Source organism: Brachionichthys hirsutus, chromosome 1, assembly GCF_040956055.1.
Source record: "Brachionichthys hirsutus isolate HB-005 chromosome 1, CSIRO-AGI_Bhir_v1, whole genome shotgun sequence".
Classification (NCBI taxonomy): Eukaryota; Metazoa; Chordata; class Actinopteri; order Lophiiformes; family Brachionichthyidae; genus Brachionichthys; species Brachionichthys hirsutus.
The window spans coordinates 6,418,368-6,444,014 of record NC_090897.1 but is presented as its reverse complement, the minus strand read 5'-3'; the positions used below and the strand labels follow the sequence as shown (position 1 = coordinate 6,444,014).

At 41.8% G+C, this 25,647-nt stretch overlaps 5 protein-coding genes across 6 annotated transcripts; 2 read left to right on the top strand and 3 right to left on the bottom strand.

The window, feature by feature from the left end:
* Positions 1-500: 500 nt before the first annotated feature.
* Positions 501-1,773, bottom strand: nip7 (NIP7 nucleolar pre-rRNA processing protein). Its single transcript, XM_068738575.1, has 5 exons — positions 1,634-1,773; positions 1,434-1,520; positions 1,203-1,341; positions 731-871; positions 501-638 (listed from the first exon to the last, which is right to left on the bottom strand). The coding sequence occupies exons 1-5, from the start codon at positions 1,687-1,689 to the stop codon at positions 519-521; spliced, it is 543 nt and encodes a 180-aa protein (XP_068594676.1). The 5' UTR covers positions 1,690-1,773; the 3' UTR covers positions 501-518.
* Positions 1,774-1,850: 77 nt separating this feature from the next.
* On the top strand, positions 1,851-6,729 carry cdc42se2 (CDC42 small effector 2). The gene is made up of 5 exons (XM_068738862.1): positions 1,851-1,893; positions 3,124-3,347; positions 3,816-3,917; positions 4,009-4,087; positions 4,642-6,729. The coding sequence occupies exons 2-4, from the start codon at positions 3,294-3,296 to the stop codon at positions 4,081-4,083; spliced, it is 231 nt and encodes a 76-aa protein (XP_068594963.1). The 5' UTR covers positions 1,851-1,893; positions 3,124-3,293; the 3' UTR covers positions 4,084-4,087; positions 4,642-6,729.
* Positions 6,730-8,191: 1,462 nt separating this feature from the next.
* On the bottom strand, positions 8,192-12,512 carry LOC137896980 (interferon regulatory factor 1-like). Of its 2 annotated transcripts, none has more exons than XM_068741850.1 (7): positions 12,423-12,512; positions 12,223-12,322; positions 9,312-9,504; positions 9,097-9,239; positions 8,931-8,983; positions 8,634-8,724; positions 8,192-8,310 (listed from the first exon to the last, which is right to left on the bottom strand). In XM_068741850.1, exons 1-7 carry the CDS (start codon positions 12,510-12,512, stop codon positions 8,192-8,194), a joined length of 789 nt encoding a protein of 262 aa, XP_068597951.1. The 2 variants fall into 2 exon arrangements, with proteins under 2 accessions (XP_068597951.1, XP_068597950.1); XM_068741849.1 differs by having other exon boundaries at positions 9,097-9,255; positions 9,325-9,504.
* Positions 12,513-13,412: 900 nt separating this feature from the next.
* Positions 13,413-16,191, bottom strand: LOC137897650 (uncharacterized). Its single transcript, XM_068741894.1, has 6 exons — positions 16,142-16,191; positions 15,605-15,991; positions 15,372-15,465; positions 15,146-15,224; positions 14,837-14,910; positions 13,413-14,746 (listed from the first exon to the last, which is right to left on the bottom strand). Exons 4-6 carry the CDS (start codon positions 15,164-15,166, stop codon positions 13,819-13,821), a joined length of 1,023 nt encoding a protein of 340 aa, XP_068597995.1. The 5' UTR covers positions 15,167-15,224; positions 15,372-15,465; positions 15,605-15,991; positions 16,142-16,191; the 3' UTR covers positions 13,413-13,818.
* A 5,758-nt stretch (positions 16,192-21,949) lies between these two features.
* Positions 21,950-25,295, top strand: LOC137895708 (hypermethylated in cancer 2 protein-like). Its single transcript, XM_068741213.1, has 4 exons — positions 21,950-21,955; positions 22,386-22,525; positions 22,649-22,877; positions 24,009-25,295. Exons 1-4 carry the CDS (start codon positions 21,950-21,952, stop codon positions 25,293-25,295), a joined length of 1,662 nt encoding a protein of 553 aa, XP_068597314.1.
* The last annotated feature ends 352 nt before the right edge of the window (positions 25,296-25,647 follow it).

Below are 25,647 nucleotides of genomic sequence, written 5' to 3'. Positions count from 1 at the left end.
ACTGGATGCACCATTTGATTTGATTTCGGAGGGCTTTCAATTGTAAAAATTCCCTAATTTTTGTGGGGGTGGGGGTTTGTGAGGCAAATGTGAATTTGGTTTAGTAATACCTTGTGTTGTCCTCTAATCATGGATATAGTGCAAATTAATTCAACTTTAAATAAATTAGTTAAGATTAAAGGCCTATTTCTTGTGCAATGATGCCTGGTGTGCATTTCCAACGCAGCCCTGCGGTGTAATGTCTGGTACCAAATTTGCAGACTCAAAAACATGGATTTATTCAAGATATTTACAACAAATGCATGGAAAAGCATTTTGTTTCATTTGACAGAGTAAGAATGTCCATATTACAGCGGGAGGAATGAGGTTCGTTTCGGTCCCTCAACTGGATATTAAAAATATAACATTTGTATTCAAGTGTCCTTGAACTACACACCTGTTACTGAGTATGAATGTCGATTTTACAATGTATGAAACGTGAAGGCAATGAGTCACTAAACAGTCCAGTCGTTGCATATTTATGTTAGTGTGTCTTCATTTCTGATGAACTCTCCCACGTCCGCTTGGTGAAACACGACAATGGACATAGGATCCACTCGCCGGCACTCCTGTGTCGTCTTGGCCGCCACGCCAAAGCCCTGAGTAAGAAGTGGCACGGAAAGGCTCAGACTGTTGGTCATATTTCATGTGACGCTCTCTGCGTGAGCACTAAAACAGTTAGAAAACCTACCAGGGGCACATCAGCCATAGAGTAGACTACAACTCCCTGGTACTGCATTGTGTTCTCGGTGATCCTTCCGAGTCCAGATTTCAGCACATGATTCCCGTAGAGGAACGACTGTTCCGCTCCAGGTTTCACCCAAACCTTGAACTGATGGCAATCAAAGTGTTTCATTTGAAGTAGCCGTTTCACTTCATTCATAACTGGGGTTTTTGTTTAAGAATACACAGGATGCATCAGGTTTTTTTGGTAATGAAAAAAAACTGCAGCATTTGAATTAGTTAAAGATACTTTACAGACTCTGAGAAGTGATTCAGCAGTGAAGCCATCTGACATTAAACTGGATCCTTTTAAATAAACGGATGTTCAACTTGAGAATATATCAATGGCCTTACTACATTCTGTGTCCTTATACTCCAATCCTCATTTGTATGAGCAATGGAGAAAAGCAGAGACAAATATGAAAGCTTCCATCGGTCACCTTTGCGTAGGGAGCCAGGAAATCCAGAGCCGTGATGTGGAGTCGGAATTTACCGGTCTTTGTGAATTTTCCAAAGCATGTTCCGACTGACACGAGTTTGTCCCGGGAAATGTTTGTGGCCAGTTTAAGAATTTTCTCACTGTGTAGAAAAAAAAAACAATCATGTTATAGGATATTCTCGACGTGGACGTATTGCTAGCAAAACATGCAAGTTAATCAAGCCGAGATTACCTCATGTAGTACACGCGATCATTCTGCAGCCTGAAGCAGTAAGTACCATCAGGTCGGTCCACGAGAAGTTTAATGTTTTCTCCGATGCTGTGATGAGAGAAAGGACATGGCTAACATAAAGAAGCTAATCGTAAGGCTAACATTCTGATGCATAATGAGGCTTTTATCACATAGGCGCGAAGCCCTCTTTGATCACTTACTATTTAGACAACTTCTCGAACATAGTTTTTGTCTCTTCTTCTGTTAATGGCCTCATTTTTAGTTCTTAAATCTATTACTCACTCTGGATGAAAATCTCGTGGACAATGTTAAAACGTGGGTCAATACGGAAGTAGCCGCGCGCCCCAGCGGAACTTGTGTGACGTCATCAGCGAGCTTAGTTCCGGGTTTTTTTTTTTTTTGCATTCTTCTGGCGTCCAGCGATCGTTGGTGTGTGACACGGAAAACCGGCAGCTATCCGGTAAGTTTTTCTATTAGAATTAGGATACCGCTTGTAAATGTGTTACCATATGGCTGCCAAATACTTATGTGAGCATACATTTGCATTGCCTTTCGCCTTTGTTGTCACACTTTCGAAAAGAGGTTTTGTTAGCTAGGTTAGCTAGCTTAGCTAGCTGTCAGTGGGGAGAGAACAGGATCCTGTTAGCGACGCTGTTAATGTTAGCTCGTGAGCTAACGCTGTTAGCAGCAAACACCGACCTCCTGAAAACCAAAGCAGTTCAAAGGAAATGGCATTTACCGGAATGCCATAGCTAATCATTTATCCCACTTGTGATTGTTTTTTCCGGACCCACCCACTGACGGTAACAGTCTTTGCCGCATCGGTGCGAATTCGGTGACATAACATTAATTTATTTGTAAATACCAATTACTTTGTTGTGACCGGAGCCCAAACGCAGAAGGACTCATCTTTCTAAAGAGCAGTCAATGAGATCAAGCCAAATACACGGATCGCTCTGGCTCTGTGGTGAGTGGAGATATAATTCACAGGAACAGTTTAGTATGATGAGTAATCTCAGGTTACAGACGTGCCAGAAAGGTGGTGGTGGTGGTGGTGGTGGGGGGGGGGGGGGACCCAACTTTCCCAGCGAGAGATTTGCATTTTGCAAATCACTGAATCTAAGGTCGAAATCTTTAGATTCAGTAGCGTAGAACATCTCAAAATGCTTGCTGCTTATTAATGATCTAACGTTAGAATGCTCCATGAAAAGTCAAAGACATAAATAAACTAATTGCTGAAGTTTGCGTTTTCCCACTTGGCGGTCAAACAGTGTTTTGTGTTCTTTTGCAATGCTCAAAAGTTATTTCTTAGCTATGATTACGGAAATGTCACATGCCACAGCCGGCTAATGAAATTATGCAGGTTAGCCATGTTCTGCAATGCTATCAGGTGATGTCACAGATCTGTCTACTGGATATGAATTAGGCCACATTATTATTTCAGCTCCAGGGAAATACTAATAATAAAAGGGAAATGTTTGAGAGGCAGCAGTGCTTGTAAATGTTCTGCTTATAGGTCTAACCTCATTAGTTTAGCTTCCTACTGGCTGACAGCCCCGGTTCCGTATTAGGCATAAAACTGGATTCTAAATTATCCGCATGATGGGAAATGACTTGACATGAAAAGCAAAGACTGGACATGATGGATATCCTTGCCAGTAATGACAACATGAAACGATCACGTTGACAGGAGTGAGCTGCCCTGTGTTGGGAAGACGGTTCTCGTGCCAAGGCGTGTCCCAGGATAAACGTTGTTGGTGCCTGCCATCAGTTTCCGGCGTGCGTTTCTGGCTCCGGTAACGCTGAACAGGAAGACGAACGGAGAGAGGAAACTGCTGTGGCTTCTTCATCCACCTCAGAATGACTGAGTTCTGGGTTTGTTTCAGCTGTTGCATTGCTGAGCAGCCGCAGCCTGTAAGTATGAGATGAACCCCGATTCGGCCGCCATGTCTGAAGCAGAAGAAAAATGGCGGCTAGTCGCTGTTCTTCTGATCAGGTTTCCTTCAGGACTTTGTGGTTTCCTCTGTCTGACAGAATAGACGTCACATCCCCTTTCTCATATGTTAAATAAGAAAAGTCGCAAGTTCTTTATCTAACCACATCTCACTGCCGAGACACCCAGTCAGCTCAAATAAGGTTGCAACAGTCAGCATCCAGTAGTAGCGCTTTACACTGAAGTCAGCTTGCCTGTCTCTTTGAGGGGGAGGTTAGAAACCACCAGTGTCAGTGTTTCATCTGCATATAGGGAGAGGAGTGTGTCGGCTCTGTTCTCACCATTCCCCTCAGTGATTACTAATGAACAGTGAAGCGTCATCTCATCGATCATCTGGAGGTTTCCGAGTAGAAACCGTGTTCACGGTGCCCGTTTTATTTATTGTTTAGAAACGGCGACGACGTATCGATCGCTCCATGATCGGGGAGCCAACAAACTTTGTCCACACCACACACGTAGGCTCCGGGGATATGGGCCTGGGATTGGCGTCGGTACGTTTGACGTCTTTTAGTCTGAAAAATCAAACGACACACTGTAGCAGAAACAAGTCAACTAATTATTACATGATGTTGTTGTTTGTAGGTCGACCTTGTTCAGAACCAGATGAAATCTAAAGGTGGCTACGCACATGGAGGGTCTGAAGGCTCCCAGTTGTAGCGAGGTGAGATACTTTTTCATGTTGAGCGACAGAATGTTCCCTTTGATGGATCCATATAACCCTAATTATGCTATTCATTCAGTTCCTTTTTCCTCTTTATTAGCTGTGTTGTGATAAGAATCATTTCAATGTTTTAGCCCATGTCCCAGTGATTCAGTTGTCAAAATAAAAGTCTAGTTATTTACGACACTGGTCTAAGGTGGTGTTGCTTTCAGCCTCAGGCAGCCGGTTTACCGTTAATGCTGCACCCTGTCTCCTTTTTAAACTCCAAGTCACGGCCATTTCAACTCTACACTTAAGGCTTGGTCATTCTTCAGATACCGAAATAGTCGGATTGTTTTATCTGTCTGTCTGCCCATCAGTCTATATCTATAGATTTATAGATTAATACATCTGTATGTCTATGGATATATACGTCTCTATCGACTCCGAGCCCGGCTCATTTGTTTAAATACTGTATTTATTTGACGTGCTCCCATTATCTGATCTGTCACACGTTACCGGTAGTAGTAGGGATTTGAGACATTAACAATTCTTCCACTTTCTTCCTCCTGCAGCCCTTCGGTCACGTGGAAACTACTGTTGTTCATACAAGGAAGCATTTTTAAAAACCAGTTCTGTCTGTAATGGATGCAGGACCAAAAGATGAAACTACTGCTTTTCCATAATGTGTATATATTTTTTATTTTTCATTCCTTTTATTTTTTATTTTTATTTTTGTAAGCACTGCTACCCATTTGCTGCCATACTGTTGCACTCTAAAGAGTAACTGTTCAGAGTAGATAAGAGGGTTTACAAAGCTCAAAGTCTCAGACGTATGCTGGTGTGTATGCATATTTGCTGTTGTAGCCCGTTTGTGTGCCTGTATTTATTCTCTGATCTGTCAACGGACCTCACAGTGGCTGGGCCATGCCGGATAGTTGGAATATTCATTTCTTTCTTTGTCTGCAGAGGTTTATCAAAGGACAGGTTTGGGTAACAAAGCAGAAGGGATTTATTCTGAGAAATGCTCATGATCCTCTGAGTTGCTTTCAGGGTTGGCGATTGCTACCATGTAAAAAAAAAACGTTAAATGAGTAGAGTACACTGGAACCTACATTGTACACTCTCACTCGCTTAGGAATTTCACATTGGTTTCGGCTGTTTTTTTTATACATCTCTAGATTGAACATATAGCATTTTAATAAACTATCAATTTCCTAATCTGCCTTCTGAAGTAATGTTCATTTTTTGTTTACTAGCATCATGCTAGAAATAGGGAGTATAGTGGTTTCATTTTTTTCTTTGATTTTCAGGGTTGTCTACGGTTGTAGACCAAGAATTAAACTGTAACCAAACCAATAAACATGTCGCTGTGAATTTGGATCTGGTTTGATCCAAATTAGCATTGTTCTCAAAATGGTAGTTTATTATGTTCATTAGCTGAAACCGTTTTTTCAGGATACTCTGAGTCGCTCAGTGTCTTTTATTTACGTTTTAGAATTACCTTGCCAGCCTGATACAAGCCCACTTTGACTGGGAATGAGCGTCCATCGTGGAAGCTGGGATGGATGTCAGCCGATCCACCTTCGTAGCGGTAGCTTTGTTTCCATGTGATAACACTTTTGCCAAAATCAAATCGATGCATTAAACCCCAACATGACCCACTGTCGATGGTAAAATCTGTGCCTCAGTTGTTTTCTCTCATAAGGGAAAGTAAATAAGTGCAGCTCTGTTCACCTGATCAGTGATTATGTTTCATGTTGCTCCCGTTTTATTAACTGGATGTCGCTTTTTTTTTTTTTATACGTTTTCCAAATATGATCCAGGCTCTTTTGAAAATACATTTGCAATAGAAAACCTTGGTCCCTCATGTTCATCAGTTATGAATGCCTTGATCATCACGACTAACGGCGATTGTAGATCACAAGGTCAAAAGTGTGGAGCAAACCAGCAGGCCTGGATCTGTTAATACATGTAATTTGTCTTTGATCTGTGGTTGTAAAGTCAAGCAAAATTCTATGTCGATTGATGTTAAATGTATTAAATGCTACTTATTATGACAATGATTCAATATTCTGTGTACCAGACAACAAAGAACCCCTCATGGAGATGTAGTCGCGTTTGTAATATCATTTACAGCCTTAAAACTGCGGATACCCAACAGTCACTGATGGATGTAATCATTTTATTCATCAGGCTTAAAGTATTGTCACATAGATCATCTGTTCTTCTTGTAGTGTTTCTGTAATTGTTGTGTGAAAAGAGTCCCGTTCAGACTTTGTTTTCCCAGCTCGGGTCACAAATCATAAGTGCTGTACTCCTGATTGAACCAGCAGGTTGTGCTAGTGGCTTGGCTGAATGTGACTTTAAAGTGTTTCCTTTGGGGGGGGCATCCCCTCATAGGACTTATTCTATGATGGTATTGTAAATATATAACGTAAAATTATTGGATCCCGGAGTTATAGTTTATGTATTAAGGGTCATGCATACGGTTGGTTACTTCTCTGTATCACATTACTGGGAAGGAAGAGTTGTTTGTTTTTGTTTTACCAGGAGCTTTCTGATATGTTGTTTCCTCTTTAAGGGAAAATTCATCAGGCTTTTTATTTCTGCATTTTTCAGAATTTAAGATAAATAAATGTCCATTGTTGATTTTTGACCAACTGTGTGTTCAGTGTCTTTGCTTCGGACTAAAGCGTGGCGTGAGAAGGGGGTTATCGAGCTCGTTCTGGAGGAAAGCACGATCATTATTATAAATAATGAACACGCCAAAGCTCCAAGACGACAATGACAAAATTCTGTGCCGCAACAAGATTTATTGTTTTCAAAAGTGCTCCTCGTGCAGCTGGCAAAGGAGAAGCTGCACTTAATGGATAATAGCAAGATATGTAGCGTGTAAGTTGTTACTGAGGAACAATACTTAAGCTTTGCTATCATGACAAAGTGGAAGCCATTTAAATTTCCACATTGGGCTGTTTCAGATTTTTCTCCGACACATCAGCATACGTTCCGCTCCCTTTACTCTAGGTTCAGTTCTTATGCTAGGTCTAGTATTACTCAGTCATGTAATGGCAAATTACAAAGTACAAAAACATGCAACTTAAGTGTGTGAATGATTGTCTGTCTGTCTCTCTCTCTCTCTTTGGACTGGCGGCTTGTCCAGGGTGTACCCCGCCTTTCGCCCGTTGACTGTTGGGATAGGCTCCAGCACGACCCTCAAACCGGTAACCGACAAAGCGGTTAGGAAGATGGACGCCAGACAGACTCAAAGCATCGTGGCAAGTTTACGTGGGTTTATATTTGGAAATGTAGAACTATTAAAAAAAAAAAAAACTACAGTTACTACTTATCACAACAGAGTACAAAACAGGTTTTAAAATATGAGAACAAATGTCTTTGATTAAAAAATGAAAACATACATTTTTTTCTGGTAAAAGCATCTGAAATAAATTTAAAAATACAGCATTAATCAAGCCTAGGCAGCAAAGCATGTGTGCATTCTAACTTGAACCTTTTAGGATCTGGTGTACTTATGCGTAGATGACACATCCTGGAAATTGGGATTCCTTAGATCTTAAAATAATCACCTACCAATAATCCCCAAAAGCAAAGAGAAATAGAAAGTGCGTATCAAAGAGGAGCTTGAGTCTCGAAAGTTTAAGTTCGTTTACTGAATATGATGTCATGCATGGAGCTGGGAACGCCACTACCAAATCAAACCTCCATTCGTTAAGAGCTTCATCGCCTGCACTTCATTTACTGTATGTTGCCTAAAACTCTGGGAAATGAGGCAGCAAGTGGGATGCACTGAAGCGAAACAAGATCTGTTTACTCTGCACGCTGTGGTGCGAGCCTGGTGTCATTTCAGTGAGTTTGAGGCACTGAATCATAGTGAGCCCAAGCCCAATTGATGATGACAGAGATAGAACTCCGCGTGGAACAGGATCTCTCTCTCAGCATGCTCAGCAGAGAGGACGACTGACCGAGCAATATTCCCCCAACCCCTCGTCTCTTTTTCTGCAGTCAGATGCAGCAGGAAAAGAAACTGCTGAAGGCTAGCCAGAGATCCTGAAGGGATAAGCAGCTTTTTAAATATACAGTAAACACAAAGGGGGGGGGGGGGGGCTAAGGCATCAGTGATTGTTGTGCGTCGGACCAATCGCTGAGCTCCTTGATGCAGTTGGGACCAGGCAGATCGGCGTAGTGGTCGATGTGCAGAGAGTACGAGTTACCGTCACCAGCAGCTGAGAGGAACCAAGCATGGAAACACAAAACCAGACGTTTGGGTTAGAGCTTGTGGCCATTCTCACACGTGGACGAAAACCACATTATGATTATGCAATAATAAATGGACTTTCATGACGGTATTATGATGTTCTAATCTATGCTGATGGAGACACACTGACTTCTGATACTGACGACGGTGAATTAAAAGTGCTTTTTCAGCTAGCATTGTTTTCGTGTCTCATTATTTTTTGTCATTAATTAAATTGATGTAAGACAATAAGAGGCAAATTTGTAAATAAGTTTCATTTTAAGTCACTAATATGTAAATATAGGGTCTTACAATGCCATTGGTCGAACAACGAGTGCGTTCGCCATCCTCTCTGCTCCTCAGGCTGGTTCCAGAGGTCAGCATTGGTGAAGTGGTCCATCAGCTGCAGGAGAGAAACTACCTAGTCATACAGACAGACAGCAAAAGCGCCACCTGCTGTACATCCAGGGAACATGTAACTGATCTCATTTGGGGGTGACATCAAATCTTTCCTCCTGCTGTTATGGAATCAGCGGCTGTGCCAGTAAAAAAGAGTCACTGCAACAGCTTCGCTCAGAAAAACTATACATCATTGCAAAAGTCTGATACCTTAAGCACGGCATCGTTCTGCTCCTGGTCATCTGGTGCAGCCTCCCACATCCCTGCACAACCCCCCCCCCCCAAAAAAAAACCAAACAAACAAACTGTCATCAGTTAGAGGTTAAAGAGATATCCATCACAGGAACAACATAAAATGTGTGACGGCGCGTCTCACCGTGTGTTTGATGGCTGCCCAACGTGTCCCACGCAGGAGTCTCCTCCATCTGTGGCGGGTTTGAGATGGCTCTTGGAGTCGGTTGCCATGGGTGCGTGATGTATGCAGCATCACCTAAACTTGCTTGTCCTCCTCGAGGCCTGCTCAGCACCCGTAGCTCTGAGAGAGGACGGACAATCCTGTCATGCGTGAGGTCTGTTCTCAGTGCTTTTTACAGCCGCCTCTCACCTCTCCTGCCTCTGCGCGTCTGCGTGTTGGGCATCATCCTGTAGACTCTGTAGGCATTAGTGCCCCTCTTCCTGCTGTACTCCGGCAGCTCATGGATGTCAGGCAGAGAATTCAGGGCACAGCGGAAATTCGCCTTCCACGTTTTGGGATCTGGCTTGTCTTCGTCTGGACGGTGCCGCCCTGAAGTGAACAGGAGGACAATATTGATCTACATTGTGTGTGAATTTTGTCTGGAACAAGAAGCAGATCCAGTTTTTGATTTAAATATAAGTATTTATTAATGGCCAACTTGCAATTGTGTGGTTTGAAAGCAAATGTACTTCTTGCTTCCAGGTTTATTTAATGACGCAGGGGCTGAATCGGTGATATTCTGTTCCAGTGATAGATTTAAAAAATACCAATAAGTTTTCACAAACAAGATGACACACTGAAAACCTTTAGTGCGAAGGGTTGCTTTGCTCTGTCGTGCCCAAAATGTAGTTGGAAATCCAGTTGATCTGAATCAGGAAGAGCTTAAACAGAAATAAATATTGTGTCCAGTCATAGAAAGCGTAACGCGTGAACCGTCTTGGACTACGGGCACGATCAGGGATGGATTTGCAGATTCATACGTCCCAGGAAACGTTTTTAGACAATATATTTGATCCTGGCATTTTCTCAATTACAAGGGGCCAACTGGGACTCTTTGTGTTTTCATTGATTTCATAACTTTTCATTTGTTTCTCCACTTTTTTAATTTTCTGAGTAATGATGTATAATCATTTTTAAAATGTACACTGAAAGTAAAACTCTGGATATTTGGCTAACTGGAATAGGGATTTACATCATCACCTATGGTACAACTTTAATTAATCCATACAGACAAATTAGACGTCACACACTTATTCTTTAAAGGAGATACTGCTGTTGAGATTTATTGTTTTCTACAGAAAACAGGAAGGTAATCAATTTAGAACTGCTTCATCCACATGAAAGGATCTTTACGTTTGCCACCAGCTGTCAGACCCTCTCGTGAACTTTACAGTCCAGAGCGTTTCTCATGTTCGTTTGGGTCTCAGCCAGTCCTCTAAACACGATCGCCAGCATCAGTGATGAAAATCACTGAAGCTCATCCTCCATGGATCATTTACAGCTCACGCTGCTGCAGCCTCTCACAGACAGGAATGACTTTATGAGCCTCCGGGAAGCTTCTGACAGACACTCTGTGTACTTCATATTATTACTATTGGTTTTTCATTCTACTGAGTTGTGGAATGGAAACAGTCCACAGCTGATTACATATCCAATAGTTGAATACAGATCTTGTATTTCTTTTTAAACAACTTTATTTTTAACAAATAGGAAAGCCACATGTGACCAAAAACAGACTGCGTATCTCAAGAGATAGACACACAGCAAAGGGAGAGGACGGGAGCCAGAATCGAACCCGTGACCACCGCATGAGGACCGAAGCCTCATGGAGCCACTTCATCCTGTTGTAGTTTGACAGTAACATGATCAGCACATTTATACACAGTCACCATTCAAGTGACGCTTTCCCATGATGTCATCAGTCACAAAGCATGACTGCGTGTGTGTGCGTGCATGCGTGTGTGTTTGAACTCAAACTTCATTCAATTTGTTCCCAGAGAACAGTTAGAACTGAGAGCGAGATTTGAGATCACTGACCAAAAGCAAATTACACAAGCGTGTTTTCATATGATAAATTATTGCTAAAAACATAAAGCAAAGCTAATGACTATATTTGAATACAATTAGCAGGTAAATAGATAATGTCTTAAAAATCAGATTTGTATGAAAATGCACCAAACAAGTGAAAGGATCATTGCCCATGCAAGGAGTTGCACCAACTGAGATGAACGTTCCTGTGTAATTCCAGAAAACAAGCCGAGATCGCATCAGAGGAGTGAAGTAATTTAAAATCAAATCAATAATACTTTATTAATCCCGAAGGAACTTTGTGTATCCAACTCTACAGTTTGTACAGTGCAGTGAAATTAATAGAAATAAAATAAAATAGAGAGTAAAATGAAAGAGTAAAGTGAACTTTACTAAGTGGTAAAAAATAATAATAATACAAACAAAAGCCAAATGCTCGTTGTAAAACTGCAACATAGGCACAATTTTAATAAAAAAAAATTACATTTGTAACCTTTTATTAAAATCCTCAGCATATGTGGTTACTGTACTGAAAAATATTATTTTAATTGTTATATATGTGTGTATATTTTTTTAATGTGTCTTGTGATGATCCAGATAATCTATAGGGTGGAGCTCAAGAATCTTTTTAAAGGATAATTTAAAATTGCAGGATGGAGAAAATTAAACAATTTCTTCATTGATAATTCCTACTTGCAGTAACAGCAACAATGACCTTCCCATAAAATCTACCATGGATCTGGTGATTTAGATATTTGTATGGGGCTCGCTAATAATATTGGCATAACAAATAATAAAGACACAGACTAATAACTAAGATCAAGCTGTAGCTGATTTAACAAATATTGAGCATGTACAGACCTACAACCTGAAGAATCAATTATTCTTGTAAATGTTTTATTATTATTATTATTAACTATTAAACTTAGAATGACACCATTTTATTCTTCATTTTAGGATAGGAGCTCATTATGAGAGCTGAACCGTGATGGGACGATTGCTTTGAGGTGCACTGGGAATCCAAGCTATCTCAGTGGAGGCTTGTTTTATCCATTACAACTGGAAACACATGGAACATCGTTGAGTATACTGAGCCCTGATTAGTAATTCTGACTAATTCTGTTGTCAGGAGAAGTCACACACAGAATTTATTCTCCTCTCTCTTGTGTTTTTTCTCTCCATAAGGCACCAGCATGAAAATATAAATGAAATGCATTTGTATCTATGCGGGGCTCCTACCAGTGTGCATGGCCCAACTCCTGAAGAGTGTAGCGTCTCGGTCAATACTCCATCCATGACGGGCAGCATGCTTCCACGGGATTTGAAAAATCTGTGCTGACTGTAAGATAAAACGGTGAAAAGGTTAAGAGAGTTGTGTGCTTGATACAGCCAAAGGTTCTCCCACTGACATGTGTGTAAGTTGGTGAGCAGGATGATACCTGGTCCAGCCAGCTGACTCCTGGATACCTTCCAGAATGAATCTGCTCCTCCAGCCACTGCCTCAGCCTCATCCGGCCCGGCTGCTGCATGCTGCGATCCAAGCGGTGTGCAGGTTACCGGTTACGCAGGACTATCAGTGATGACGGGACATCGTCATGCATCCAGATTAAATCACAGTTTAGGTCAGAAAACCCTTCCTCCTCCAGCGTGTTCTTCCAATCAAATACCCTGCAGTGATGATAATACCTCTCCTCAAAAAAAAAACTGTTTTGAGTAACTTCTCCAATTACAGAAATTGTATATTTTATGCTTGCCTTGCAACTTAACTTGTCCGAGTATGGGCAACATTCACCACTGCTTGTTAACGCTAAATACAGTCATCTGGATTCATATATATATATATATATATATATATATATATATATACATATACTATATATCATTATACATGTTATGCTACTCACTGCATGCCTGTCAGCACTCCCTGTCTTCACCTGTATCACAGCACATCTTTAATAATTAATAACTCTTGTTATTTCTTCCATCTGCCGGTTACGAATTGTTGGAGCCATCCCAAGTCAAAGGGCAAGAGGCGGGGCACACCCCGGATGAGACGCCAGCTCGTTGGGAGGCCACAGGAAAGACAACCATTCACGCACACATGGACGACTTTAGCGTGACCTATTCACTGCAGGTCTTCTGTGGTGGGAGGAAGGCGTAGAAAACCCACGCAGACACGTGGAGAACCTCCGCGCAGGAAGGACCGGAACTTACTTGCTGTGAGGCAACAGTGACATCCTCCCACTACCACCACGACTGAACACATGTCTGTAGGAGTTCCTCTGAGCCAAGCACTTCCTTTGATGACACATCTTTCTGTGGAATCACCTCAGCGCTTTCAGTGAAGAGCTCCGGGCTAATAATTACACGACGCCCAGCGGTTGGCTCCATGTCGTTGTGGCTTGTTCAAGACACAATTGCTACTCGGTGAACTCGTATTTTATTTCAGGCTTACTGGTATGAATAATCAGACATGATTCAAGACAGTCTGCTCCTCTTAACTTTGTACACAGTACTGTCGGAATACATTTTTCAACATCCATTTAACAATGACCAGTCAGACTATTGTGGCAAATAAATGTTAGCTCTCCTAAAAGTTGCAGCTTTCATTTTACTATCTTTGGTTTTTACTTCAAAGGTACTTAATTTAAACAGATTTAAAGGTTAACTTAACAGTCATGTTACAATTAAATAAAGTAAATTTATTACATCTTCTGACACTCATGTCATGCATCTATAACAATGTCGTATCGTCCTCGTTCTCATTTTATAAAGCTCAACAGTGTTTATGATTTAAACCGACCCTCCGGAAATTAGTGCATTAAATATTTAGAGCTACACAATTTTGTAGCTGCTATCAACAGTCATCGAAGCAGGAAGAGGCCTTTGGAGCTCGAGGAGGCTCTGGCTCTGCTCTGCATTGTTCGTGAGACCTGTAACAACCGGACCGAAGGACGTTTGACGCATCCCGGTGACCAAGTCCTCTGGATATTTGTTTACTGGTTTTTCCTCCTCTCTCCTTCTCATCCCAGAAAACAAACCATCAGGCTGCTTCACCAGAATGTGAAATGGCTTGTAAGCGTCATCTATTGACGGAAAGCACTGTGAGCCTGCAGGCACAAGGTTGCAACAAGGATCTTCATCGCATATGTTTAGCTTTCCGGTTCCACCAGCAAACGTATCAGAGCTGTCACACCCAGCCTCGCCTCGGGACGGGGAATCGCACGGTTCAGGTTTGTGGGCGCCACTCGAGAGGGGTGAGTCTTCCATATTTGAAACTCTCCCAGGACCTGCATTGCACTGCTGATATGACATATCCACTGGCAAAGCAGATGAAGCGGCTGGTGGAACATTTACAAGCGGGCAAGCTGGTACTGGTTGGTAAGCGTCACCCCGACTCGGATGGTATGCAGAATCACAAAGCATTTCAGCTTGCGTTTGGACCGCTGGGCTGCAAGACATACGCTGGCGCGGGATGTTGAAGATGGAATACGTTTTGTTGTCAATGTCATATAATCCACAATTCCAGTCACAAAGGGTGGAGGGAGAGGAGAGCAAGCCGCTGTCCAGATCCAGGAGTGGGTTGGTGGTCAAAGGCGATACGGGACTTATATTGGGGAAGGCTTTCCCGAGGGCCTCCTGAACTCCGGCTATAATGTCAGCCGGTTCTGTGGTAGCGTAACTTTGACAAGAGGAGTTTGTTTGGATGCCGCTGCTTTGCCCGGAGCTCCCGTTGCTGCTGTCCCGCAGCGGCGCCTTCGGCCTTAATGTAGAAGAAAAGGCAAATATAAACACAGAGAAATCCTCAAGGGCACGTGTTGTGTTGTTGATGCGCTTGAGCAGCCATACTTACCACGGTTTGCTCTCATGTGAAAGAAGGGATTCAACAGAGACGGAGGCGATGACAGGCAGCGCAGGCTTCAAAACCTGCAGCACGGAGAATGCAAATTATTATACAATTAGAGCTCTGAAATGTTTTAGTTGAGCAGAATCAATTCATAAAAGCAGTTTCGCAGTTGATTTTAAATATTATTATTATTATTTACATATATGTACAACTGTAGAGAGAACAGAAAATGTGAATGCATTGGCTAACTATCTGATTTTGTGAAATGACTGTCTCACAGCTCTAATGTTGCCATGGCAACTTCACGTTTCTCACCTGTGGCACACTCGGACGCATGTCGATGAGCTTGTGATTCGGAGTGCTGGAAACTATGTCCCACCACTTTGCTTTAATCCTTAAAAATCCAATTGCACAAATAAACAAAAATGCAAATGTGACACATAAAACTTACAGTAAATACAGTTAAGAGTATTTAAAACCTCTCACACAATTAAAGAACATCGCAACACGTGAGCGCCAGTCTTTTATCTGCCAGACTTACTTTATGTAGCAGCAGTATATGATGCCCCCGGTGATAACTGCAGCAAAACTGAGGATGCTGATGACTGTTGCGAGGAAGGTGTGATGGGGCAGAGCTGTGGAGGAACATACATGAAGCAAGTTTGGATGACATGGCTTGCAGTAGACTCGGAAATAAGAGATCTGCACTCAGTGTTTGCTAGCAACAGTACGCAGAATGACACGGGCTGGGACGACAACACGATGAACTCTTACTGGTTGTGAATTCCCACGCTTCGCTGCTGTCACTGAAGCGGTGACTCCAGTTTGAGTACGTTTTCACGCTGACCAAGTATGTCGCGCCTGAAGATAATTCACGGCCAGGAATTACAAAGTGATTCGATTCACCCACCAGAGTCGGTTTCTCAGATTTAACAACCTGTAATGGAGAAACAACGATTGAATATTTCCAGGACAGTTGAGGTTAATGTTAAACAATGCCACCGATTATTGCTCCTACCTTTTTGGTGTCCCCTTTTTTAGAGTAACTCAATTGGACGATCAAGTCATCATTGTTAGATCCCACCATGTTTGAATTCCATCTGACGTAGAAATTCCCATTGGATTCTTTCACTGACGTGATTGTAGGGATTTGGGGCTTGACTGCAGAGAAGTGTTAAGAAAAGTAAGGGAATGGCTCCAACCTTCTTCCTGTTTTATTCCAAGTCATTCTGGATCTGGATCAGCCAGTTACCGGTACTCCATATTACGGATGCAGGTTTTAGTTCTTAGATTTAAAAGTTGTGAACTCACAGCTTTCCGTGATGTTGATGGTTTTTGACGCCATGTTTTCACTTCCTTTCCAAACCGTTGCAGTGTGAGTCTCAAAGGGAACAAGTTCCATTTTGGTAGAGCAACAACACCGACCGCTGTCGCACTGTTTAAAGATGCAAACCACCTCCCTGCGGAAGAAAAGATAGTAAGGTGTACAGCAAAATCCTTTGGTTACGACAAGGGGATTTAATTACGTAACTTTTCATGATTATCATAACTTTAATCAGTTGCAAAAAAAACTAATCTGTCAAAAATATAAACAACGCAACTTTCTCAGGTGACCTTGAGAATACAATTTCATACACAATCAGTAATTAGTCCATCCTCCATTACAGCAGTCATCCTCCTCCTCCTCGTCTTACACAACCCTTGAATGACGTCATCATCTTTAGCCCAGTGTCAGCTGTAAGCCAATTCCTCAAAAAGTATGATTTCCAAACCCAGACGACTCAAAAATAAGTAAAGCAACATCAAACCTTTGTTGAGAGTTATCACCAAATCTTCCCAACATGAAGCAGATTTTACAGTAAATTATATATATAAAAAATAAAAATAAAATAAAAAGTTACCCAAATCCGGCGTCACTCCGGATATTCACACTGTATTCGGTGCAGTTTTGCGCTTCCAGATCGCATGACATCAACTCGTTCAAGTCGTTGGTACAGTGGAGGTTTGGGCCTCGTGTAATATTAACGCCTGCACAAAGAAAACATTCCAGGAACAATGACTTGCCATGAGTTTGCGCATTTAAACTGAAAGTTCAAAAGCCGGATAAGAACAAGATGACAGACTGTACCAGAGAGAATCGCTGCATCCCCAATATTCCCAAAGATAAGAAGCGCAAAGGGAATCATTACATCGCACACTTGCCTGAGAGAAACAAAAGAAGATGTTCCATTTACTTTAACCCTCGGACACGTTGGATTATTTTATGACACGGTAAAGTCCCAGTAATCTGAAATTACCTCTTCAACGACATGCTGGAAATATCTCCACCTTTCTGTCCAAACCAGCGTCGACCCGCTTTTTGGGAGTGAGCGTGGATTCTCGAGCGCTCAGGAGGATCGCGTTCTTTATCTGGAAATGTATTTCTCGGAATTGTTGCTCCTCCATGGGAAGTGCGTCCCGCCCACGTTTCCTCACACGCGCAACTCAACAAGCGCTCCTCCGTGATCAGAAGAACGCAGGAAATGGAGCAACGGTCTAAAATCCCTTTGGTTAAACAAGTTATATATGGTGTTGGAATAATCCTCATTTAAATTGATAAAATATATTTATTTATTTATTAAAATCTTTGACCGGATGTAGTAAAGTCTCATTTAAAATAATCACATGCAATACACATTTTAACCACCAGGGGGAAGCAGCTACTCAGGGTCACATTTTTCGGTAAACATTAGTGACCTTGTAGAAACGCATTAGAGCAACCATACTTTCAGTTTATGGTGGAGCGTGTTAAATATAAGATATGTGACGTCAATTACAGAAACGGTGCAATCACATTTTCGGTTCAGTAAAAGGCCACAGACCTTCTCTCAGGAAATCAAACCGCTTCAGTGGCAAGCTGTGAAGAAATGACCAGTCCTCCCACCCTACTGCTAAAAGAGAAATAAAGCAGAAGAAGAAACCAGACTAGATCAGCAGTTATTTGGATTATACTGACACAGCAGAAAGATGAGGCTCATTGGAAAGAACTCTGATGGATCAGATTCTCATATTAATTTACTTCTTGGTTCCATGATGATGAGAACGAGGCAGGTGACTGGTCAAGATGTCTTTTACACCGATTTTTGAAATGCAAATGCAGATCTGAAGGATCTGAGAAATGAGAGTACAGACCGTTCTGTGTATTAAAGACACGAGAGAAGCTCAACAGGACGATATATCTACCCTCTTCTGCTATTTGTACATTTAACAGTTTATGAGTACAAGTGCTTCTCGTCAAGTATCATCATCAATGCCTGGTAGTGGAATGCGATTCCATGGGCGACACTGTTGGCTCATAGCAAGAAGGTCTTGGGTTCGACTCCATCTGGGGGTTTTCCAGTGTGGACTTTGTCTGTTCTCTCTCCACTTTCTCCGGTTTCCTCCCACAACCAAAAACATGCAACTTACCGGGAGGTGAATTAGTCACTCCACATTGTCCTTTGGTCTGAGAGTGAATATAAATGGTTGTCTGTTTTCTGAAATGCCCTGTGATGAATTGGCTTCTCATCCCGGGTGTACCCCGCCTCCAGCAGAACCTGTGACCTGTAATTTTGGACAAGTTGTTTCATCTTCAAGAAAAGGAAAGAAGGAATGTTTAGCTGTCTTTACTTCGTTTTAAAAGAGACGCGACTTGACGTGACCTGACATGATGTAATCAAATCCAACATAACGTAACAACGTAAAGTAACAGCATAACGTAACAAAGTAATGTATGGTAAAACGTAACGAAACATGATGTAACATGTAATGTAATATTATGCATAATATAATATAATAGCATCCATCCATTTTCTTTTGCTTTTCAGGCCACATGAGTTGCTGGAGTCTATCTCAGCTTGGCATGAGCGAGATAGATATGAGCGGGACCTATGACATGACATGACATGACATGGACTTGAACCAGTGACCACCTTTAGTGCTTATAAATGGCAATCAAGGCCAACAAGATGAATGAATGCTCCCCATTCTTATACGGATCATTCCGCTTCCCATTTATTCTGTTGACTGCCATGTTCTTATGCTCGCCTGCTGCTACTGTGTGTTTTTCAGGGGTGTTAATGTAGGGATGAGCCTGTACAGCACCATGCCAATGAGCTAAGTATAGCAGCCAACAAATAGCATGATTACAATGTCTTGGATGTGTGAGTAAAAAAAAAAAAGCGCAAGATGAAGGTGATCTTACATGTAAAAATGGGAGAGGGACATTCTCCAGACATCTTCACTGAGGATTCCCTCGTCTCACCTTCCAGGACTCATAAACAAATACAAGCTTTTCATAAATGGCTTAGGATGGAAATTATTTTTGTATTTGATGTGGCTTTAGTTATGTCAAACAGCAATGTCTTGGCTCTACCGTCGAATAACTAAGAGATAAAGTAACATAATGATTCCTTAGGGATCTAAGAACAGAGTGGAACAAAGTGAGTATGGAGCTACTGGGTTAGGGCGATATGGGTATCCCTTCTCCAAGTCTGTGTATTTGGATAGTCCTACAAATGTTCAAATCTCTTGCACTTAACGGTTTGTTTTCTTTAAATTGCGTATTTTAACCTCACAGGGTTAACACTGCAGTAGACGCTCTGTCCTGCTGCTCTCGTCTACACACACCACTTAATTATACTACATTTGTATACAAAACGAGCACCTAAATTTGATGGACTTGTGTAAAATACAAGCGTATGCAGTGTTCGTGCAGTGCTTCTGCCTGCAGGGACAGTTCAAATCTGCCCTGTGTTTATTTATTTCCCAAAAAGGGAAGAGTCTCTGAACTTTTAATGGTAGAGAATGTTAGCTACAGTGGTATTCACATGAAAAAAGAAAAAAAAAATCAGCATCTGTTCTTTCCATATTTGGTGTCTGTGCTTGCCAGCATTTCACTTCAATTGGTGCAATATGATAATACATATTACCGTACATCGACTTTAGTGTCAGTTTAATCACCACTTCTGTGTCAGTCTTGCACTTTTGCAATCGCCATATTTGAGCTTCTAAAACGTAGATTTTATTCTGATTGCGCTGCAGAAAGAAATCAGACAAACAGGATGTTTGCTAGTTGGTCTTGATAATTCAAGAGTGCAACTTTGATTTCGAACTACCGTGTAAACATTTAAATGAGCCGTGTTATTACAAAATATCTGTGTGACATACTTTATTTATTTACCAAAATAATGGGTTACAAATTAGGTATCAATTTAATATACATGTACTTTTGTTAACTGGTCTTCAGCCTTTGGTTGTTCTATGTATAGTTCCAGAACGTCCCAGCTGTCTGCCAAGGGATGCCCTCTCTTCCTGGCATGCAACAAGAGACATGCTACCAAAGGATAGCAGTCAAAGGCAATATAACAGTCTTATAATACTGTACAGTAGGTGTTTGTGTTGCTGCTCACGTCGCAGCATAATTTTTTATTATCTTTGTGATTTTGCATCTAAATTTCCTGGCTGAATCAAAAACAAGCAATTGAAACTATAACAGCTTAATTATCAGGTTAGCACCATGCTATGCGTCAAATCATCAAACTGTAAAGTAATTCCAACAGAATTTGGCCTTTTAATTTTATTCATTCAGTCTTTTTTTTTGCCAGTACTTGAAATAGATTTAAACTATTAAAAAGGTTGCTTATTTAATCAATATATAAGTGATTAAAAAACACACCACTGTCATTATTTGAACATTTACTTTACTTTCTACAACTGAGGAACAAATGTGGCATCCTGTTAGTACAGCATCAAGATTTAGGGCGAAGACTGACCTACACATATATATACAACTGATCATTTTAAAATAGTGAAAAGGTCTTCTCAAAGAAGGTTAAAAAAACAACAACAACTGAGTCACCCCCATAAAATCAATTAAATGTGTTTTTGTACATGTGAATTGTGAAATTCAAATACAATTTTGAAATATTTTCTATACTGTATTCCTATTCAGCACCAACATTTGTTACGCAAACGTCATCGACTTGTATGTTCTGCCACTACACTCATTTAAAACTCATGTGATAGGATGGGAGGCAGTAGTATTTTTATTGCAGTTTCCAGGGAAATGTACTACTGGGTTATGGATCATATGACGGTCCTGTGGCCGTGGCAGAACCGTGACAAGCACATGGTGTGGAAGGGTGGAGAAATAGCCTAGTATGGAGATGTCAACAAAGCGTCAGTGGGGGTATGTCCCTCAGTCCTAAAACAGGTGGAGCTTTCCCTCATAGAATTACATCAGATAGAATGGATTTCTTTTTCAGGGCATCAATGATCGCTTGTATATAACTCTTTACATTAATCTTCCCGGCTGGAGCCTATCACAGCAGTCAACGGGCGAGAGGAGGGGACACCCTGGACAAGCTGCGAGTTCGTCACAGGGCCACACACAGACAGACAATCATTCACACACACACACACACCTATGGGCAATTTAGAGTGACCAGTTCACCTAATTTGCATGTTTTTGGAGGAAGCCGGAGACCCCGGAAAGAACCCATGCAAACTTCAAACCTGTGACGTTCTTTTTGTGAGGCAACAGCGCTAACCACTGGGCCACTGTGCTGCCCCAACGCTTAGAAATAGATTCAGTTTGACGCATATGCTGCTCTGTCAGCTGCAGAGTCATGTCTGTAACAATGACAATTAATGGACTATTACATATTTACAGATTATTATTTGCCCTCCCAGATGCGTCCTGGCAGCTTCTAGTCCAGTATATATTTTAAAGAGTTAATTTTCTTTAATCATCTTGTTGTGATGTGAATGGAAACGCAGTCTCTATTTTCCACAGTTCTATGATGTCCAGTTGGCGCTCTGTGGGCTGGTCTCCGTCACCCTCCAATAAGACACCATGGAAATTCTGGAGTGAGATGACAGCACGCGCCATATAAGCACCTGTCCTCCCACGTCATGCCAAGCCCCCCCATATGAAAAGCGTGTGATAGTTTTCCGAATGAGCGCATGCACAGATAGTGGACTGAGACTATATAGCTCACGCCGATTCTTCTCTTCCAGTTGCAACCAAAAGACCCGGCCAGCGAGGAGCAATAAATACGCAGCACATCACGGCTTTTTTCGTTCTTCTTCCACTTTGACATGGAGGTAAGAAAGTATTTACCGTATTGCTTATTCTGTACAAATATGTACCACACTGATAGCATGCATGATTTTAGTTGCAAAGAATAATTTGCTTTTTAATAAAAACTAATAAACATTTCTTACAAATCTATGTGGCATAAAAGAAAGAAAACCTGTGCTCGTAGACTCCAGCAGCAGTAAGGTATGCTCAGCTGGAATAAAGCCCATAATATAAACAGTGTTAACTTTCACCAAACTATACAAACTCTACGATTAAATCTTTGATTGGCAATCCAATTTTCATACCAAGACAGACAATGCAAAGGAAAATAGAGAGCCCACAAGTCTCTTGACTTCTTTTTTGAAGTACAGACTATGTAACGTCTATACAGCTGAGTGTACTTGGGTAACATTTGTCTATTCATTTCCATGGTAACACTGACTTTTATTGCAGGTGGCTCCATATGCCCAGAAAGCTGCTAACCGTGCAGAATCACTGCTGGCAAGTCTGAACCTCCAAAGAGAACAAGCTCAATTCTGCGATGGCGTACTCAGACTGAGACAAAACCCCGGCCAACTCTACCTGGCACACAGGTGAGCAACATAAACAAACACACCAGCAGGTACAAACTGGCCAGTAAATAGAAGTACCTGTGTATAAATATAGTTGCGTGTTTTGTGAAACATGACATATATAATTATTATTTGCCCTCCCAGATGCGTCCTGGCAGCTTCTAGTCCAGTTTTGGCGTCTATTTTATCCTCTACTGGCACTCTAGTGGAATTACAGGTTCCATGTCTGTCTGACTCCATACTGAGACTTGTCCTGGACTACATTTACAGAGGGACTGTACCATACAATCATAGCCAGCAACAGTACTCCAATCTGCTTTCTGCTGCCTGTTACCTGCAGATGGATGAACTGGAAGAGACACTGAGGACTACGGTGAATTATGGAAATAATACAGCAGCTGAGAATCAACCACATAAAGACATTAATGAGAATTATTGTAAAAGTGTGAATACGATTTATAAGTATCTGCCATCATCAGACACCTGCAGTGTAAATTCACTGGGCAGAGAAGATAAAAATTGGGATGGCACAAATACATGTGAAAGCAGAACTGAAAATGGTACAGAAGACTGTTTTAGAACTTATGCAAGCCCTTTAAGCAATGCCAGCACCATCTGTAGTGCGTCTAAAAGCACTGGAAGCAGTATAAATACAGACAGAAGACGAACAACCTATCTGACACCTCAGGATATAAATCAAAGTATTCCTGCTGACATGAAAAGGATGTCAAGAGTGGACAAAGAGGTGCAAGAGGATCAGTTCAACTCAGCTGGCAGCATAAAACCAGAGAGCAGACAACTGGGAACAGAAGAGGAACAAGCGAAAACAGTTAAGAACAGAAGTGTGAATTTACTTTGCACTGCGGAGGTGCAAGAGGAACAGACAAGCAGAATGGAAAAGACACAGTCTAATCATACAGAGAAAAACGGAGAAGAGCAACAGCAATCTCTCCATCCTGATCATTCATCCTCACACCTAAAGGCCAATGCTGCTGCCTCACAATGCTTCTCACACTGTCCCACATCACCATATCTGTGCTGTGGGGCAGTCCCTGTTATTCGTCACAGCGGTAAAGCAACTTTGTCAGAGGTGTCTTCAGCCCCTCTGTACCACCCAGAGACCCAGGCCCTGGTTAGCTCTGGCAGGGCTAGATTAGATTGTAAATCCAATGGAGATCAGTTAGGCATGCTGAAACAAGATCATAACAGCAGTAGTGCACATCATGATGAAAATATGGATGTTGAATTATCCCAGATTACAGATGATAATTTATGTGATTCATCTCAAAAGCACACAAAACTTTGTAGGAACGCTTTGACGTCACTGAATAAGGATTTAAACAGGATAAGCCAAGGATTCAAATACAAAACTGATGAAAGTTTTGATGATTTTATCCTCAAACGTCAAAAACCAGATTGCCACAAACTCCTACTGGCAAATGCATCAGCAGAGCAGACTAACCGGTCACAAGATCCAAGTGCCATAGATCCACTTCCTGCGCAGGGATCTAGCAAAGGGAGCAACTCTCACTCCGGTAATTTGTGTCCCGAGAGAGAAGCAAAAGAGGAAGAAAGCTACTCAACTAAGTGCTCAGTTGATATGGAAAAACAAGACAACCAGCGCAACCACTGTGGACCTCAACATGGTTGGTACTCAATGGTGCACAGAGCTGAGAAAAGCACAATAGACACCGTCTCTTTCCAGGATGAGCATGACGACGAAAATGCAGCTATGGGTAATGCTACTGCAGGAATATCTTTGGAACATGACAACAGCTCAGATTCTTGGACCTCAGAGCCACTCCAAAACATGTCAATGCCTAAGGACAACGTGTCTGACAACATGCACAACTGCATGGGCCAGTCGTACCATGGACGTCTATATTATCACTACATGCCCAATGATGACTCAGAGTTACCACACACAGACCCTGATCACAAGCATTCTGTTGTGAGCCAGCCTGGTCATTCAGATCAGTCCAGCGTTGATGAGGAAGTTGCTGCCATTACTAGCCCAGGTGTCGGTTCTCTGGGGCAGCATTTTGCTGCGATAGACAAGGTTCTATTGTTGGACATTAGTGGCAAACCTGCAGAGTTACTCCTGTCCGACAGACGCAAGTCTGATGAACTAGAGAAATATGTTGCATTGAATCGGAGGGATGAACCGAGAAAAGAACATGGGGATAATGATAGACAACAGCAACACGGAAAATCTTTAGCAAAAACAAAAAAAAGACGAATCGGACCAAGGACCATGCAAGTGGCTGAGAGTTCTAATGAGACTGAGACTAACATTTGGGTCAGTGAAACAAGTACTGAAGAAAGAAAATCTAATGGCAAAGTGGAAAGCAGCCCAGCAGCTGATGCTGCACATAAAGCTCAGGGTTGGGAGGGTGACGATCAGACAGCTAGCTGGACAGCCCGTTCATCTCCTCGTGTGCCAGACTCTGTAGAAACTGATGTGTCCTCTACTTTGTCTGTCTGCATACCGTCTAACCTTTCAGCCAGCGTGCCAAGAAATACATCAGCTCATCTGTCCCCTCCTGCTCACGACCCCATCCAGTGCTCTTTGTGCAGCCGCTCCTTTAGCCAGCGGGGCTCTCTGAATAGACACATGCGGAGCCACCTTGGGGTACGACCCTTCCCCTGTCCTCGTTGCCCAATGACCTTTTCACGCCAGTACCGTGTCCTGGAGCACATGCGTGTTCACCAGCGTTGTGCTCTGAGCAGTGATTTTCAAAAGTCCCCGACCTCTTTGATGTGTGAAAATAGTGAGAGCTCACTTAACTGACTGAGCTCCCACTTGTTATTGAGGGACATTTTCATTCAAACGTATCGATTTGTTTGTTTCTTGTTGTTCAAGATTATGGAAATTCAAATACACCAAAGATGAATAATTACATGTAGTGCTATGAAAACTGTCAAGTTTAAAAAAAGAAAAAAGTATATATTAAAGTAAATATGTTTTTAAAATCTTTTTTATCAACGATGGGAAACATGACTTTTTGCAGAACAGGGTCAATAAAATAGATTAAACTGCTGCAAATGATCACTAAATACTTCTCACATCTGCAGAGCGTCTTCATTTCTTGTTCGTTTGCTTTTCTCGTGCATAACTTAAATGTTTATTAGTTCACTCTTGG